Source organism: Sciurus vulgaris (genome assembly GCF_902686455.1).
Source record: "Sciurus vulgaris genome assembly, chromosome: 1".
NCBI classification, from domain to species: domain Eukaryota; kingdom Metazoa; phylum Chordata; class Mammalia; order Rodentia; family Sciuridae; genus Sciurus; species Sciurus vulgaris.
In genome coordinates, this window is record NC_136461.1 from 24,647,268 (window position 1) to 24,663,089 (window position 15,822).

General features: G+C 56.8%; 1 protein-coding gene across 5 annotated transcripts in view; it reads right to left on the reverse strand.

Annotated features, from left to right (window-relative positions):
• CSMD2 (CUB and Sushi multiple domains 2) overlaps nucleotides 1-15,822 on the reverse strand; it is a 550,277-nt gene that overhangs the window by 341,735 nt on the left and 192,720 nt on the right. For all 5 annotated transcript variants that reach the window (XM_079130766.1, XM_079130765.1, XM_079130764.1 and 2 more), the window contains exon 5: nucleotides 8,721-8,928. In XM_079130766.1, the coding sequence (XP_078986892.1) occupies nucleotides 8,721-8,928 (208 nt within the window). The remainder of the gene's footprint in view (nucleotides 1-8,720; nucleotides 8,929-15,822) is intronic.

A 15,822-nucleotide genomic window follows, 5' to 3' on the forward strand; every position in this document is an offset into this window, starting at 1 on the left:
TGTTTTGTCCCCGGTGTTGAGTTCGGCTGTGACTGCTCTGACGTGTCATCAGATCATCAAATGCTGGCTTTCTGTGTGAATCCTGCTTCCCTGGTGAGCCTGTGGGTGTCAGACCCAGGCCCTGGCCAGGGATGGCCGAGATGAAAAGACATCTACGCTCCAGGGGAGAGCCAAGCAGGGGTTCAGGCTGGCCTTAGGACTCTGGGAAGGAAAGCTGGCACAGCGCGGGAGAGGAAAACAGTGTGTCGACACAAACAGTGTGTCGGTTAAGCCAAGAGCGAGCGGAGCGGACATTTAGGGCCCAGCGAGAAGACAGGGACCTTGAACATTCTCAATGGACCAGTGTTGCTCCGGAAGGCAGGTCTTGCCAGAATCGGGGGCTCTGGAAGGGCCCAGAACAGCTCCCGCCATCTGCCTTAGCTGTACCATCGGGCATCTGGCGGTGCCTCGGGAGAGGTGGAGGACGGCCTCTCGTCGCCTGGTGCCCTTCACAGTCCTGGCACTGGCCGCCGCACAGACGACGCGCTTAGTCCAAACCTGTTGCCTGCGGTCGGACCCACGGGGGGTGGGCCAGCTGCCCACCTCGGCCTCCCACGCACAGAGCTGCCAAGACCCGCGCTCTGGCAGAGCCGCAGACAGGCCTGCTGGCTCCCCGCTCCTCCCAGGTCTGGCTTTGGTCCTCTTTCCGAGAGCAGGTTCTCACCTCCGGAGGCCAGCCAGTCACGCTGCTGGCCCGTGGAGGGCGCGGCGCCGGCCTCGCCCCTGCAGACGCACTGGTGCCAGCAGCGTGCCAGGGTGCTAATCCTTTCCTGCCGCTCGGCCACGGGGCTTGTAATGCTATTTCCAACTCTGAGATACGGGAGATGAGATTTTAAAGGGCTCGTTATTTATGGCCTGGCTCCTGACGGATACAATGGATGCGATTTCAGGGGCTCCATCCGCGAGAAGGGCTTCTTGGTGTGGCTCAAAGTGTTGTGATGTGGCAGGGAGGAGAGGGGAGCCAGGGTGTCGCACACCCCAGGGAGGGAGGCCGCCGGATCTATGCCTCAGCCAGGGCAGGCCCACTGGCTCCCAGCTCCACTGGGACAGGGTCAGGCTCCTGTGTCGTCCAGCAACACAGGTGCCATCTGAGCATCTCTGCCCGCCTTGACCCACCTTGCTCCTGGCATTCGCTGAGGGCACACCGCAGAGGACCAGGCCTAGGTCGCGTCTCAACAGCGAGGCCTCGGCCTATCCCTTGTGCCCTCAGCGAGACCCTGGGCCTTCATCTTACAGCGGAATCTGCACTAGCACCCTTCCCCGGCAGGCTCATTTCCTTCACGGCACGCCGTGGAGGTATTTTATGTTTGTTCTGTGGTCAGTTGGTGAAGCTCAGTCTTCCCCAGATAGATCAGGAGTTCCACGAAGGCACACAGGCCGTGTTTGCAGCCCCAGTGCTGAGCCCTGTCTGTGGCAGAGGAGGGAAGGGCCCCAGCAGTTTGGATGGATGAACTACGATGGAAAGATGTCAGCCATCAAGAGTGAGGGGGACGGGGGATGGTGGAGGCGCTGCTGACGAAGACAAGCTGATACTCCTCAGGATGACCTCATCTGGAACACCAAGCTTGGGGACAGAGCTACCAAGTTCCCCAAGCTTCTCCCAAGGGCAGCGGTGCCCCTGCTTCCAGCTGCATGGCTGTCCTCACGGTGGCCTTGACCTCCCCATCCGTGCCCAGTGTGTGCTGGAGATCCGGCCAGCAAGCACCCCAGCCCCACTCTGCCCAGCCCTGTGGTCCTCTGTTCAAGAAGCAGACCAGCAGAGATCTCCAGCCAGGCACGTGGGACGCATCCCGGCCCCCTGCCCTGCCCTCCTCCCTCCCTCCCAGTGAGCGTCCAGGCCCAGCTGATTCTGCCCGTGAGATGTTTTGACGGCACCCCTCCTCTCCATCCCTTTACAGCTGCAACGGTTCAAGTTGGATCATCCCATGCCTCAGTGGTCACAGAAAAGATTTAAAGCGGGTCCCTAGCCCTTCTAGTTGGACTGAATTGAAATTTAGAGTGGTTATCATACCTCCCTGCTGAAAACCCCCTGATCACTTTCTACAGCCTAGGAAATCCCCTCTGGCTCTGAACATGGCCAGGTTCTCCCTGACCCAAGAGCCCCTGCTGGTCACTTCAGGCCTCCTGTTCCTCCCCTTCCTGCCTTGTCCCCTGAACCTGGCTTTCCACACCCCAGACATAGCCCAGCTCTGTCCTGGTTCACTCCTCTGGCAAGATTGCTCCTCAGTTCACGTTGAAGCTCAGTCCCTGGGAGACTCACTTACCCAGTCCCCCACCAGTGCCTCCGTCACACGGGGGCAGCTGACACATTGTGGGGGACAATCTCAGTTTCTGCCTTCCCGCTGCCAGGTTTCCCTCTGTGGGACTGCTCCTATCCTTTGCCTAGCACGAGGTCTGGGTGGGGCATGCAGTCATGTGACATGGGTCTGGACGAAGAGCATACCTTCTGGCTCTAGGGTGTTGAGGGGTGGGCACATGATCAAGTCAGGTCCATTCAAGGTTCAGCTGGGAGCTTTTGTAGGAGCCATCCAGTAAGATACTCCCTTCCAGATAGGATTGCTGAAACAGGTTGGCTACAGAGACCTGATGGACATGGATGTCGCCTTTGCCAGTTCATGGGGAAAACCTGCCCGAGACTGAAGCTAACACGTAGGACAGCAAAGCCTTGGGAGGGGGAACAACATTATTTGTATACCTTGATCCAGCAGTACCTGAAGCCAGTACCTGGGCTTTTCAGTTACAGAAGCCAACATATTCCCTCTTTAGCTTAAGTCAGTTGGAGATGGGTTTCTATTTCTCGAACCAAAAGAATCCTGGTTGTGGCATTTGTCTTTTCATTCCCTGGAGGAACTTTTTATGCCTCTTAGAAAAGTACCTAACATATGCTATTGTAAAACATTTAATAACATTCTGCCTCTTGGCTCCGAGTGTGAGCTCCAGGGTCCAGCACAGTGCCTGGCTATTACATAAACATTTGTGGAGTGAATCAATAACTCCTCAGGAACCCAGACTGTGTCTTTTGTCTCCCTAGCACCCAGGCAAGCCTACTGCACCGAAGGGACTCAATAAACAATTATGGAAAATAAATAGGGGGAAAGTAACAGTGAACGTAAATAATCTAAGCCAATGGTTTGATAAAGTATATGTGAATGAGCAAATAAGCAAACAGTTATTATTAAGAGATCCCCATTGGCGTGTTATTTTCATTCTAACTCTACCTGCATCTAATGTCTCTGGTAAGAAATTTCTAGTTAAAAGTCACTGAGATCAAATGTTTCTAGTTGGCTTAAATTCCTAATGTGTAAAATGCCTAATGATTAAAACAAGGTCTTTCAAAAGGAGAAAGAATATCACTAGCAAAAATTTCAAACCGAACGTCTATTAAGTAGAAATGGGAGTTTTCAACTTCCCACCAACAGATACGAACAAAATCAAACAATTGCAGGAGAACAAAGCGAAAGACATTCCTCCCTCCTAGGAGGTGAAGAGGAGGGGCCAGGTGAGCAGATTCAGTGGTGAGCCCCAAGGGCCGCCTGCTGGGTTCAGGGTAGCTCCAGCTGCCTCCCAGGGAAATGCTCTCTGAAAGCAGCCGAGGGTCCAGCGGCCGGAGCTGGACCTGGGAAGTGCAGAGGGGAAGAATGGACTTCCTTCTCCTCTTCCCAGGGGCAGGGAGCTGCCTGAACTCAGAAGTGGACACCGGAGCCCCTGAGAGGGGTGTGCAGTGGGCTCATCCTCCCTGGAGAAGGCCTGGGACCTGGTCCTCTCCCACCAGCATCCCAGGGACCAGGGGGCTCCTGCTTGCCGCCTGGGAGAACCAGGCAGCACCTCTAGAAGATGCTCTTCCTGCCCCATCATCTCCCATGTCAAAACGGTCCCTTCGCTGAGGCCTGGCTCCCAGGCAGCCTCCACCCTCTCCTGCCTGGACAGTGTCCTCTGAAGCCCTGCAAAGGGCTCCCTGCCCTTTTCCTACTTGTGATGCTTGGAGGAGGCAAGTCTGTCACCTACAGGTCAGTGGGGACTGGGCCTGGGGGTGTGGGAACATACTGATTGGGCAGGCAATGATCATGTGATCAAATGATCATGGGATGGGGTGTGGGGTGGGGGTGTGCATGGTGGGGGAGCCCAAAGTTCCTTCCCACGTGTGTGACTTCTTTGTGGACCTTAGAGCCATCCCCCATTCCTTTAGTTGTGACTCAGGCTCGGCTCGGTGGGTGACCCCAGGACCATCTGCTTCACCACACCCCCACAGCTGGCCGTTCCACTGGCCCCAGGGACAAGGGGACAAGGGTGGCTTTGGATCTGAGTGCAAGCCAGCTCCTGGCTCACACCTGCCCTCCCTGGTTTAGGAAGAAATTGCCCCGGGGGGGGGGGGGGCAGGGAGAAAGGAAGGCCCGATGGGAGCCTCCAGTCTCAAGGGCAGAGAGAGCAGGGGCCTGGGGGAGATCCCCTCCCCTCCCTGTGTCCTAAAGTTGTCACCGTGAATGCCCCTCCACACGCTCAGTCCTTCCTCTCTGCTCTGTGGGTCCCTCGGGTAGGAGCTGTGCCCGCCTGGCTGGAGAGCCCCTGCTCCCAGCCGGCTCAGCCAGGGCCTTCTGGTTGGGCTTCCCAGGCAGAGCAGCTCAGTGGCCCGGATGGGGCTGGGCGGGGCAGAGAGGTGGCACCTCCCACATGAGCCTGCGCAGGGCAAAAGCTCTGCCCTCTGTCTTCTGACCTCTGCAAGGGCATCCTCCAGTCTGAGCCGGGGACCCCGCCAGTCCACTTCATCTGTTTTTCCAGACTACTCCCCAGGAGCTGGATCCTTCTGGGCAGCCAAGCTGTGCCTTTCTGCCTGGTGAGATGCCACCAGGCTTGGCTGACAGCCTCAAGGGCACCACTAAGAATGGGACCTACGAGGCTCAGATAGCTGGAGGTGCCTCATCTCCCCCCTTTTCCCTTAGAGATGAGCCCAGGTTCTGGTCCCCACCCCAGGAGGTGGTCCCATGAGGGGCCAGGCAGTGGCTTGCTGGCTTAACACTCTCAACATGCTTTGTGGGGTGCATTATAAGCCCCGTTTTCATATGTAGAAACTGAGGCTCAGAGGGGTTGGTGAATATCCCAAGATGGCACAGCCACTAAGGCAGATCTGAGGCCACATTGACTGCTCCCAGGCTGCTCCCTCCTCCTTAGAGGCCACTCTGCAGCTCCATGTGTAACCCCAAAGGGTCGCCTTGGCCCCCTCTCCCACATTCGCGGAGGGCATGCCTGGCTTGCTTTCTTTTTCTTCGCCCAGAAGAGAATTCAGAGAGACTCAAACAGAAGGAGCAGGGGAGACCTTCGGGCCCAGGAGGTTCTGACGCCTTTGCTCCACTGACCGGGAAAGCAAGGCAGCCCCTCCCGACATGCTCCAGGGACCCAGATCCTCCTGCACTCAGAGGTCTGCATCTCCTGCCCCCCCCCCCCCCCGCAAGGCCAGGGCCACGCAAGGAACGTTCACCAGCAGTGAGGGCAGTTTCCTTTAATCTGGGGGGAAGGAGAGAACTGACGGGGTCAGAGAAGAAGGAAGAAGGAGCCCACCTGCGGAAGGGTCAGCGTGAGAATCTGGCCTCCAAACCGAGTTGAGTGAACTGGAGACAGTGTGTGTGTGTGTGTGTGTGTGTGTGTGTGTGTGTGTGTGCACGCACGTGCCCAGTGAGGGAACAGTACCTAATCTACCGTCTGGATGGGGACACCCAGCTTTTGCTCCTGGTCGATCTCGCACAGTGCAATTAACAAAGGGAGAGCGATTCTAGATCACAAGGGACTCTCCAAACACGCCAGAGGGGCCAGGCTCAGCTCTCAAGGTCCAAAGCCGACACTGCTGGATTCCAAAGGCCCCTGTAGACCAGCAAAACCGGAAGGTCGAGCCCACCACGGGGTCTATGGGCTCGGTGCGGCTCAGGTGCTGGGCGGGCACTGCTACTTATGTGGGGTCCCTGCCCCATCTTCCAGGATGTCAGTGCGAGGTGACCCAGGGATTATTTCCTGCCCCGTTTTTAGCAGAGTTATCTTTTGTTTTAGGAAACGATGAGCTGGAGGGTTGGTGGGTTTTCTTTTAAGAGCCTTACTTGCAAAATAATAAGTGATCCATCCTAGATCTCCACGCTTCTTTCACTAGTCCGTGAAATCCCAACCACCAGAGTCCTCATGGAACCCCTCCCGAGGTTTCTCCACCCGAGGGCTCCCCGACTTCTTGATAGGTAAAGGGACGCCCGTCTGTTCAAATCCATCTCTTCTAACAGGCTCTGCGGTCCTTCTCTGCCTCGGCCCAGAACTCGGGAGAACAGCCTGAAATCTTACTGCATACGAATAAAAGCAGGCTGCTCGTAAACCAGCAGCAGATGATTTTCACGGGAAGCCAGGGATCCATAAAGGAGAGGGGCCGGGGAGAGCGCTTCCTTCCACATGGCGCTGCCCGCCCGCCCGTCGGTTTCCCGGTGATTGCGGTGCACGTATAAATTAGAACAACAAATGCATCCTGCCTGGCGGTGGTGACACGGGCCCTGTAAATAATTATAATTTAATCTCAGAGCAAAGAGTTCTGAATGACTCCCCTAACGATTTCCTCTGCTTAATGCCTTCCCCACTGAGTGACTTAATAGGAAAAGGGATACTCTTTCAGATTTGTTTCAGTCCCCAGGTTTGGACAGTGTGGAGACTCACACCTCGGGGGGCGGAAGCTGGTGGAGACCTTATGACCCACAGATAAGCAAGCGAGTCAAACAGGGCTTAAGACTGGTAAGAATATCTGCCTGGCATCTCTTCATGCAGTGTACTGGAGAATAATCCAACAAGACATCTGACTAAACCGTGCCACCTCTAAAGAGGGAGTGACACACAGCCAAGAAAGCCCACCATCCATGGAGTGTATCCTTGTGTGCTGTCCTGGCTGAGAAGACAGGCTTCAGAGTAGGACCAACCTGGGGGGTTGGAATCCCAGGTCTGTTCCTTACTAGCTGTGTGACCCAAGCAAGTAGTTTGACCTCTCTGGGCCTTATTTTCCTCATATGTGAATAGAGGAAAATTATGCAACCTACTTCATAGAGTTTTTAATGGACACGAAATGAAATTTTAACTATAAAGAGCTTAGACCTGGCCTGGCACCTATTGGTAGCAAATGCTTAATAAATGATACTTTTATCATGGCTTTTATAGTTTGGAGGGCATCTGTAATGAAACAGGAAAACTATTTCATGATATCACGCCAAGTTAAAAATACATGACTACAGATATATTAAGATCATAATTTTGTAATATCAAAATACATAAATATGAAATATTAAAATCGCCAGCTAGCTTGATCTAGGCCAAGTGAAAAAGGCCAAGGGGGAATATGACAGAATTTTAATCATTGTTATTCATTTCTCTCTACCTTTGTAGGTTTTTCTCTGTTTTGTATTACTTTTACAATTTAAAAAGAAAAGGTATTTTACAAAAAGAGGCGGAGCCCGAGGTCAGGGGCGGGGCCCGAGGTCGGGGGCGGGGCAGCACCTGGGGCCAGTGAGAGGGGGGCTCTGCTGACCTCTGACCCCGCTCCCTTGGGGCCCAGAGGCTGCTTTAGGGAAGCCCAGCCTCTGTAGGGCAGAGCCAGTCTTGGTCTTGCAGGGGCTTCTCCCAACCTCCCAGGGGAGGAGGTGAGTGTCGCAAGGTCTCCAGGCTGCAGTCACCTGCCTGCCACCTCATCGGAATCCCGAGCGCTTTCACACTGGTCCCCACGTCTGAGTCCATTCCCACTGCCTCCCCGCAGGTCGTGAGGCAAGGCTCCTCTCCTGCCCTGGGTTCTGTGTTCTTCCACCACCACAGCCCGGATGTCCACCAGCACCCCAGCTTCCCCTCCGCCCCCTGACCACTGCAGGGCTGGGGGCGCCTCCCTGCCCTCCCTGGACACCACCCTTGTTGCACTCTGGCCACTGCCACCCCTGCTTCTCCCAGCAGCCTCGCTGACACCCCATCAGCCCTCCACCCTGAGCCCTGCGTCTAGCCTCCCTCTGGCAGCGGGAGGCCAGAACGTCCCTTCCTGAAGCACATCTGGACACATTTGTCCCCTGGCCCTGAAGTGCTGACAAAGCCCCACGCATCTCACCCGGGGGACGCAGCCACAGAGACCAGGAGCCCATGAGCCGCTCGGCCCAGCAGGCAGCTCGGTGTGGGCACATCCTGAGTCCAGGTCTGGGAGACACCAGGCAACAGAGGCTGCTGAGTCCTTGGTCACGTCCCCTCCCTGACCCACCAACGTCCCAGGACGTCCGTGGGACACACCACAGTCAGCTGGCATCCTCCACACGGCACACCCCCGAGGCCCTGGGCGTGGGACAGCAGTGGCCCCTGCAGGTTCTGGTCCCTTGGTGGACGGCTCCGCCTGGGCCATCTGACGCTATTTCAATGAGGCAGTAGCTCAGAGGGTCTTGCTGAGACCCTGTCCGCCCTGAAACCAGAGCACTTTCCATCTTCGTGCAAGTTACTGAACCAAGGCCCGCCACGAAAATCTGCGTCAAGGACACACTTCAAATCAGATGCGAAAATCGCTGTAAAAATTTACTGGAGTTTTTAAAATTATGACGAGGTGAAAAGGCTCTGAGCAGGAGTCGGAAGGTAGAAAGAAAGGGCAGAGTCCCAAGGCGGCCCTGCAGAGCACCCAGGGGGAGCCGGGGCCGGCGGGTACTCACCAGAGGGAGGAGCCTTCGGTCCCTGTGACCTCCAGGAAGTCATAGCCGTCCTCCAGCTGGAAGTCGATGAAGACCAGGGCGATGGTGTCCCCCAGCTCGGCCAGGATGGTCCAGGTGCAGTCGGCGTTGTTGTGGTACTCGGAGGGGAAGTGGGGGCTGGAGATGATGCCGCTCTGGCCCCGCAGGGTCCCGCCGCAGGCATCGTCCGCTGCGGGCAGAGACCAGAGGCTGGCGTGAGGGGTCTGGCTCCCAGGACCCGGCACTCCGGGTGGGCTTTGCCCAGGAGAGTCAGAAAGGGGCCCAGAACATGGCAGACAGACAGTGTACACAAGATCCTGGTCTGAACTGGCAGAGGAAAAGTGGCTTCGAACACTTCCACATCCCTTCCCAGGTGCTAGGCACTGTCGGGGGAATTTTAGATATGGCTGTCTTTATAAAACAGATAAGGAAAATCAATGCACAGAGTCGTTAATAACCTGGCCAAAGTCACACAGCGAATGAGTGGCAGAGCTACTAGCTGAACCCTCCCTCTCCTAGCAACACACTGTTAACCTCTATCCCACAGGCTCCGCCATGACCCGGAGGGAGCAGCATTCAGCTGCCCTGTCCATCTTCAGGGCTGCAGCTGAGGTGAATAGAAGCTTTCTTCCCACCAGATCTCACACTGGGATATTTGATAAAACAAAGCAGAAATTCCACAGAACTCCCTGGGTGAAACTCCCCTGGCACTCCGGCCTGACACAGCCCTGCTGGATCTCTGCAGTCTTCCTGTCCCCAGGCCAGCTGTGATCCAGCCCTGTGCATGTTCAGACCTCTGACGCTGTTGGAAGTGTGAGGGATTCAGTTGTGAATAAAATAAGAGCTGCTGCCCTGTAATCAAGGCTACTCACAGTAAATAAAGAAACTCTGGCAAACGAGGTGGTGACAAGTACAGAGGGGACAGGTGTGTCCCATGGGGCCTGGACATTTTGGAAAGGGTGGGTGGGGACAGTATCACAGAGAAGCTGATATTTCTGCCAAGACCGAAAGGAGGGAGAGACAAGCCATGTGATTATCTGCAGGAAGACGTTCCAATAGCTGGAACCGCACATCCAAAGGCCCTGGGGTAGAGAAGCCTGGCACTACTGAAGGGCTTTAAGAAACTGGGAGGATGGAGCAGCAGAACAGGGAGGACAGTGACCAGGGACAAGGGGACAAGACCAGTGGGACCCTGGACAAACAGGGCCTTAGAGGCCCCTGTGAGGATGTGGGCTTTGATTCATATGAGAGAATCCAGTGGAAGGTTCTGAGCAGGGCAGGGTGAGGAATGATTTGTGTTTTAGCAGAATCCTTGGGGCGGCTGCAGAGAGCATACCATGGAGGAAAGCAGAGGCAGGGGAGCCTGGTGAGGCTGCTGGGAGGATCCAGGTGAGAACAGATGTCTGGGGCCAGGTGGTAGCAGGAGGCGTGGCCAGAGGCTTCTGGGCTGGCAGAACATACTGCATCTGGGAGCCGCCTGCCTCTGGCCTTGGGGGAGAGGGAAGCACAAGAGCAGGCAGCTGGGTCTCCCACAGGCAGGGAGGCAGGATGTGGGTGGGGCAGGAAGAAAGCTGCCTGTCCAGGGGCCCCGAGGCCCAGCGAGGTGCCTGGAGGGCCCAACGAGGGCAGGTTCCTCTGGCTCCTTCCCCTCCCGCCTCCCCTGACCCCATCCAGCTGTCCAGGGCCCAGGGAGGAGGCTGGAGGGGAAGCAGCTGGGTTCGGCCCTGCTGGGCTCTCAACCCTGGCCAGTGGCCCCGCGTGCTCATCTCCTGGAGCCGCCTGGCACCCCTCCCTGGGCTCTCTCCGCAGGGGCCTGCACAACACCGCCAGGGAGCTGAGCCGCAGGAGCTGCCCAGCAAACAGGGGGTCTGTCATGTCGCTCCCTGGGGCACTGGGCCTGTGGTGGCCAGCACACTGTCCATGCCCTGCCTGCACAGGTGGACAGTCCACAGTCCCGGCCACGGTGGGCCGCCCTAGGGTTGGGGGAGTCTCGGGGAAGACGGGGCGGAGCAGGGTGTGTTGGAGGCTGCCTGGCCACCAGGCCAGGAGGGTGTGCGGCTGGGGACACCGCAAAGCACAGGGCTCCAGCTTCGTCACACAGGGGCCCAGGAGGGAGCATAGAGCTGGCTGGGAAAGGTGTCCATGGTCTGGCTGAGGTCTGCAGTGTGGAGAGGGCCTGGCCTGTTCTAGAAAGAAGACTTCAGTCCCCAGTGATGGACAGATGAGGGGTGGGGCAGGGGCTGGGAGAACAGTGCAGGGGGGGTCCCAGCCACCAGAGCAGTGGTGGCCAGGGCGTGGGGAGGGGGCAGGATGGGGATGGGCTGAGGCCTCCAGCAGGAAAGAGGCGGAGATGAGGTTTGGTAATGAGCACCCGGAGGAGCCGCTCTCTGGGAAGAGGGGACCCCATCCCGCTGACTCCGCCCACACCCAGGTCCAGGGTCAGCTCCAGGGACAAGGTGCCACGCGTGTCCCAGGGTGTGGGGCCCTGAGGGCGCAGGGCCTGGGGTCAGCGGGGTGAGTGGAGAAGGCTGCAGAGAGTGGACAGGGGACGCGGCAGAGCTGGAGAGGAGGCGGCCCGAGGAGGGAGAGAGCGTGGGAGGGAGGACCAGGCAGAACAGAAGCAGGGGTCCTGGAGGCCGCTGTTGGGAACCCGGGCTGGCTGAGGGCTGGGCAGGGAGCCCCCTCCACACCCCAGTCCACGCTGCTCCCTTCAGCTGGCCCTGTGTGCAGGAGGACAGCAGGGAGGCTGGGGACGCGAGGCTTGGGTAGAGAGGACACTGCGCAACACTGTGGCCACCTGGAGGCTCATGCTGCACTGGCTGGCTGCTCTGGGGGACTCCACTCCTCTGCACCTCACCCAGCCCTTCCGTCCCCGGTGGCCAGGGACTGTCTTCCACCTCCACTGCTACCATGCAGCTGGAAGCCACATCCCACCCCATGTCAACAGCAGCTCTCAGTCCCCACCCCTGGACAGGCTCCAGGTGTCCCTGTCCTCCAGTCCATCCACCCTCTCAGTGGACGGCAGGACACTGGCAAGCACAGACCTGATGACCCCTCTCCCTCAGACCTGCAATGACTCCCACCCACTCAGGATCAGGAAGAATATCCTGCGGCCTTGGAGGACCCTGTGCATCCCTCCTCAGGCCAGTTGCAACCACAGTAGCCTCCTCCTGGTTCTGTGGGTACACCTCGCCTCTCCCCACTCCAGAACTTTTGAAAACTCTACTTTCTCCTTCTGGAACCTTCTCCTCTACCTTGTTGGGCCTGCCTGGACCTGCCCTAGGTTTTAGGTCCTCTAGCACCTTTCAGAAATAGAACACTCCCCTCTCCCCAGTCTACAATTTCAGAATATCACATAATTTCTCATGATTACTGCGCACACCTCATTGGTCGATTATGTTGCTATCTCTTTAATGTCTAGCCAGTAAACGCCTTGAAAGAAGGCTGTGTCAGTTCTGTCCCCAACACTTGGCAAACATGCAAAACACATCTGATGAGCAAGTAAATGAAAGAGGAAAACTGAAGCTCAGAGAGAATAAGTCACTTGCCCAAGGCCACACAGGAAGTGGCTGAGTTTGGACCCCAACGAAATCCGGATGGTTGTCTCATCCCTACCGTGCCTCCCTTTGGTTTGGTAAAGTCATCCTAGGATTTTTCAACTCCCTGATTTTAGCCAAGGACTGCTGGACAGTGCTAAAAGTGAGGTGCTGGGTGCTTGTGACCCGCTGGCCAGAGCCACCAGTCCACTCTGAAGATGCCACCTTGCTTCCTGGACTCTTCTGACACCCTCCCTCTGGCCCCATCCTCTTTTGATTGAAGATGCCGTAAAAGCTGTTTGGCCATTTTCTCACACTTTAAACAGGGCGTCGTATTTCATGGTTACAACTTGGTAGTCATAAAATATAACCTTCATCCGACACCAGGGTCCTAAAATATTCATCCACACCTTCTCCTCCCCTGGCAAGGGGCCTTTGATGCTGCCATGAAGCCGTGCATGTTTTGAGGTGCAGGTGTATTTTGCTGATAGTTGCCTTTCCAAGTTTATGACTTTATTTATGGTCAACTTTAGGCTCTACTGAAATCTCTACAATTAACCATGATTTTAGAAAACCGTCCCCCACGCTCTCTGCTGACTCTACCACGACCCTCCAGTTCCAGGTGGCCATGGAGGATCCTGCACATTATCCTGGCCACCTCCAGGACACCATCTTGGACACCTGGAGGTTCCAGGGTCCACAGCTCTGGGCTCTGTCCATATTCCCCCTCCCCAGGGTCCCTCAGCCTCTGAGGTAATGAAGAAGCTGGAAGGCCCTGGGAGAGGCCGCCATCTTGAAACCCAGGGGCAAGGTGGAGAGAGACAGGGAGGAGTGACCCAGAGCCATAGCCCTGCCCCTTTCCTTGAACAGTCTGGCTCAGTGTCCTGTCCATGCTGACAACCTGTTCAGCCTCCTCAATCCCTTCTTCTTGGGGTCTCTGGTCTCTGCCCCCTCTTCTTGAGGACTCTGGTCTCTGCCCCTTTATCCTTGACCTTTATCAGAGATGCTCCTTCTTAAAATTAGGAAATTACCAATTCCTAAGGACAATATTCCATGACCCCTAGACTCCTTCCTCAGATACTACCATCCTCCTGGGGAGATGGATGCAGAAAGGACTTGCTGTCGAGTATGTAGGTCTCCCCCAAAACCAGGCAACCTGCAGAAGGCTTCATCTGCATTTCTCATTCATCTCTCAAACCGCATGCCAAGACAGGCACGTCTCCCCATTTTACAGATGAGGAAACGGAGGCTCATGATTTTTAAAAAACTTTCCTCTGGTCGCATAGCAACCTCATGTCAGAACCGGGATTTGAACCCAGGACACTGACTCCAGAGCCTCCCCCAGTACCCTCCTGCTTCTCTGTCTCCCAGGGCTCAGTCACCGCCATGCTGACCCAGAGACTCCCGCTCAGGCGGAGGTGGCCGAGCCCCGGTGCGAGGCTCCCTTCTGAAGAAGGAAAAGCAGCCCTGGCACCATGGCCACCGCCCTGAAGTGGCACTAGGCCAGCAGAGCAACCTCAGGCCCTTTCCTAGGGCTTTCCTCCCAAAGAGCTTCCAGGAAGCTCAAGGGGGCCCATGGGAGCCCAGGAAGTCCCTGGCCTGGTGGACCCCGCAGGGGATACATGCCCCCAAGGCTTGGACCACAAGGCTGGAGAACTCTGGGAGTCGTGGTCACTGTGTCTTCTGCTGAGGGTCATGGGCCACCAACAGACAGCAGGGGTCAAGATCATGGCTGGTGGACACACACACCAGAGCTGAATCCTGGCCCCTTCACCTTTCCAGGTCTCGGGTCCCCTCTCAAAATAGAGGACACCTTCATTTCTTAGGGTTTTTGTGAGGATTAAATTCGATAACACAGGGTCTGGCCTACAGAACTGAATAAATCCTGGCCAGCCGTGGTCAGGGCAGTAACACTCACAATGACAGCTAACTCACTGAACTGCTGCGGTGAATAAGGCCCTCTGCTTCACGCATCTATTCACGAGAATCCCGGTCCAGTGTCTGAGTTAAGTAGTGGTCTAATTCCTATTGACAGGGGAGAAAACTGGGGCCCAGAGAGGTTGAGTAATGGTCCAAAGCTGCCCAGCCATAGGTGCACGTGTCAAGGCTGGGATGTGGACCTGGGTGCTGGACTGCAGATTCCAGGTTGGGAACTGGTTCCGGAGAGGAGCAATGATGAAGGAGGCAGGAGAAGCACTTAGCAGTCAGTGGTTGCACGAGACCCTGCGGTCAGGGCCCAGCTGTGGTCCATGCTCAGACTCCCTCCAGGTGCTACTGGGCCTGACCCAGCACGAGGTGTCTTCTCCGTGTTGTTTAATCTGATGAACACAGCAGGCCGGGCATGCGGCGCCTGGACCCCTTGGCTGTGTGCCTGCTGTCCGCAGTCTCCTCCCCTAGACCGACCGTTCCAGCTCAGGACTCCTTTCAGCGGCAGAAGTCACACCCCACCGGTCTGTCTCACCGCTACTGTTACCCGGACAGAATGAGCTAGCTTGATTCTCTTGAGGACACGGGCTTCCTGCCCCTGTCCTGTTCATCCCCACCCAGCTAGCCGTCCAGAAAGAGCTCATCTTGTCCTTCTGCCTCATCAGCCTCTACATCCAACCACTGGCAAGGCCTGTGGGCTGCACCCCAACCGCAGCCCCAACCTAGGCATGACCCTGCGCTTGCGCCCAGGCCACCCTGGACAGAGTGCACCAGCTCCCAACGGCCTCTCCGCTGTTCTCCCTGTGCCTTGCCCAACAAGCCTTGTCCCTTCCAGCATCCACAGTGCTCTCTGTTCAGAAGTTAAGTCAATCAAAGAGCGAGCCCTCTCTCCTGGCGGCCTCCTGAACTCGGAACCAAACCCCTGCTTCCCACCTGCTTCAGCTGCCCTGCCCCTCTACCCACCCCCTCTGCTTTTGCTGCAGGGGCCTGTTTTCTACTCTTGTCACCTCGGGGCCTGAGCCCTGGGGCATGGCCCTCCCCAGGCCTGCACGCTGGTCCTCCAGGACTCAGCTGCGTGGGCCCTGCTGTGGCTCCGTCTGAGGCACCGTCCTCTGACCGCTTCCCTTCCTTCCCAGGTCCTTCCTTCCCGACATCTGCTTGCCTGGGTTTTGTCTGTTTTCTGTCTCAGGCTCCGTGAGAGCCTGGAACTTGATCTGACTTGATCACCCCGGTGATTCTCTATATCTAGAACAATATCTGGCACAACGTAACCACTTAGTAAATGGGGACTGGATGGATGGCCAGCTGGCACACGGTTCACAGGCAACAACGCAACAGAGAGTTGTCGATCACTGAGTGAATGAGGGAGCCATCCATCCCACACGGCTGTGCCTTTTATCCCCATGTGAAAACTCAGAGAGGTTTGGCAGCAGGCTGGTGACCACACGGCTGAGCTGGGGTGGAACCTGGGCTGTCTGGCTCCACGCACCGGCCCTGCCGTCGGGACCCCTGTGTCTGTTTCACATTCGGCACGCTCCTCCCTCTGGGCCAGAATGTTTGGAATGCAGCTCGGCACTGCTTCTGCAGACCCCGGCCCACCTCCCTAGACCAGGCTGCAGCCC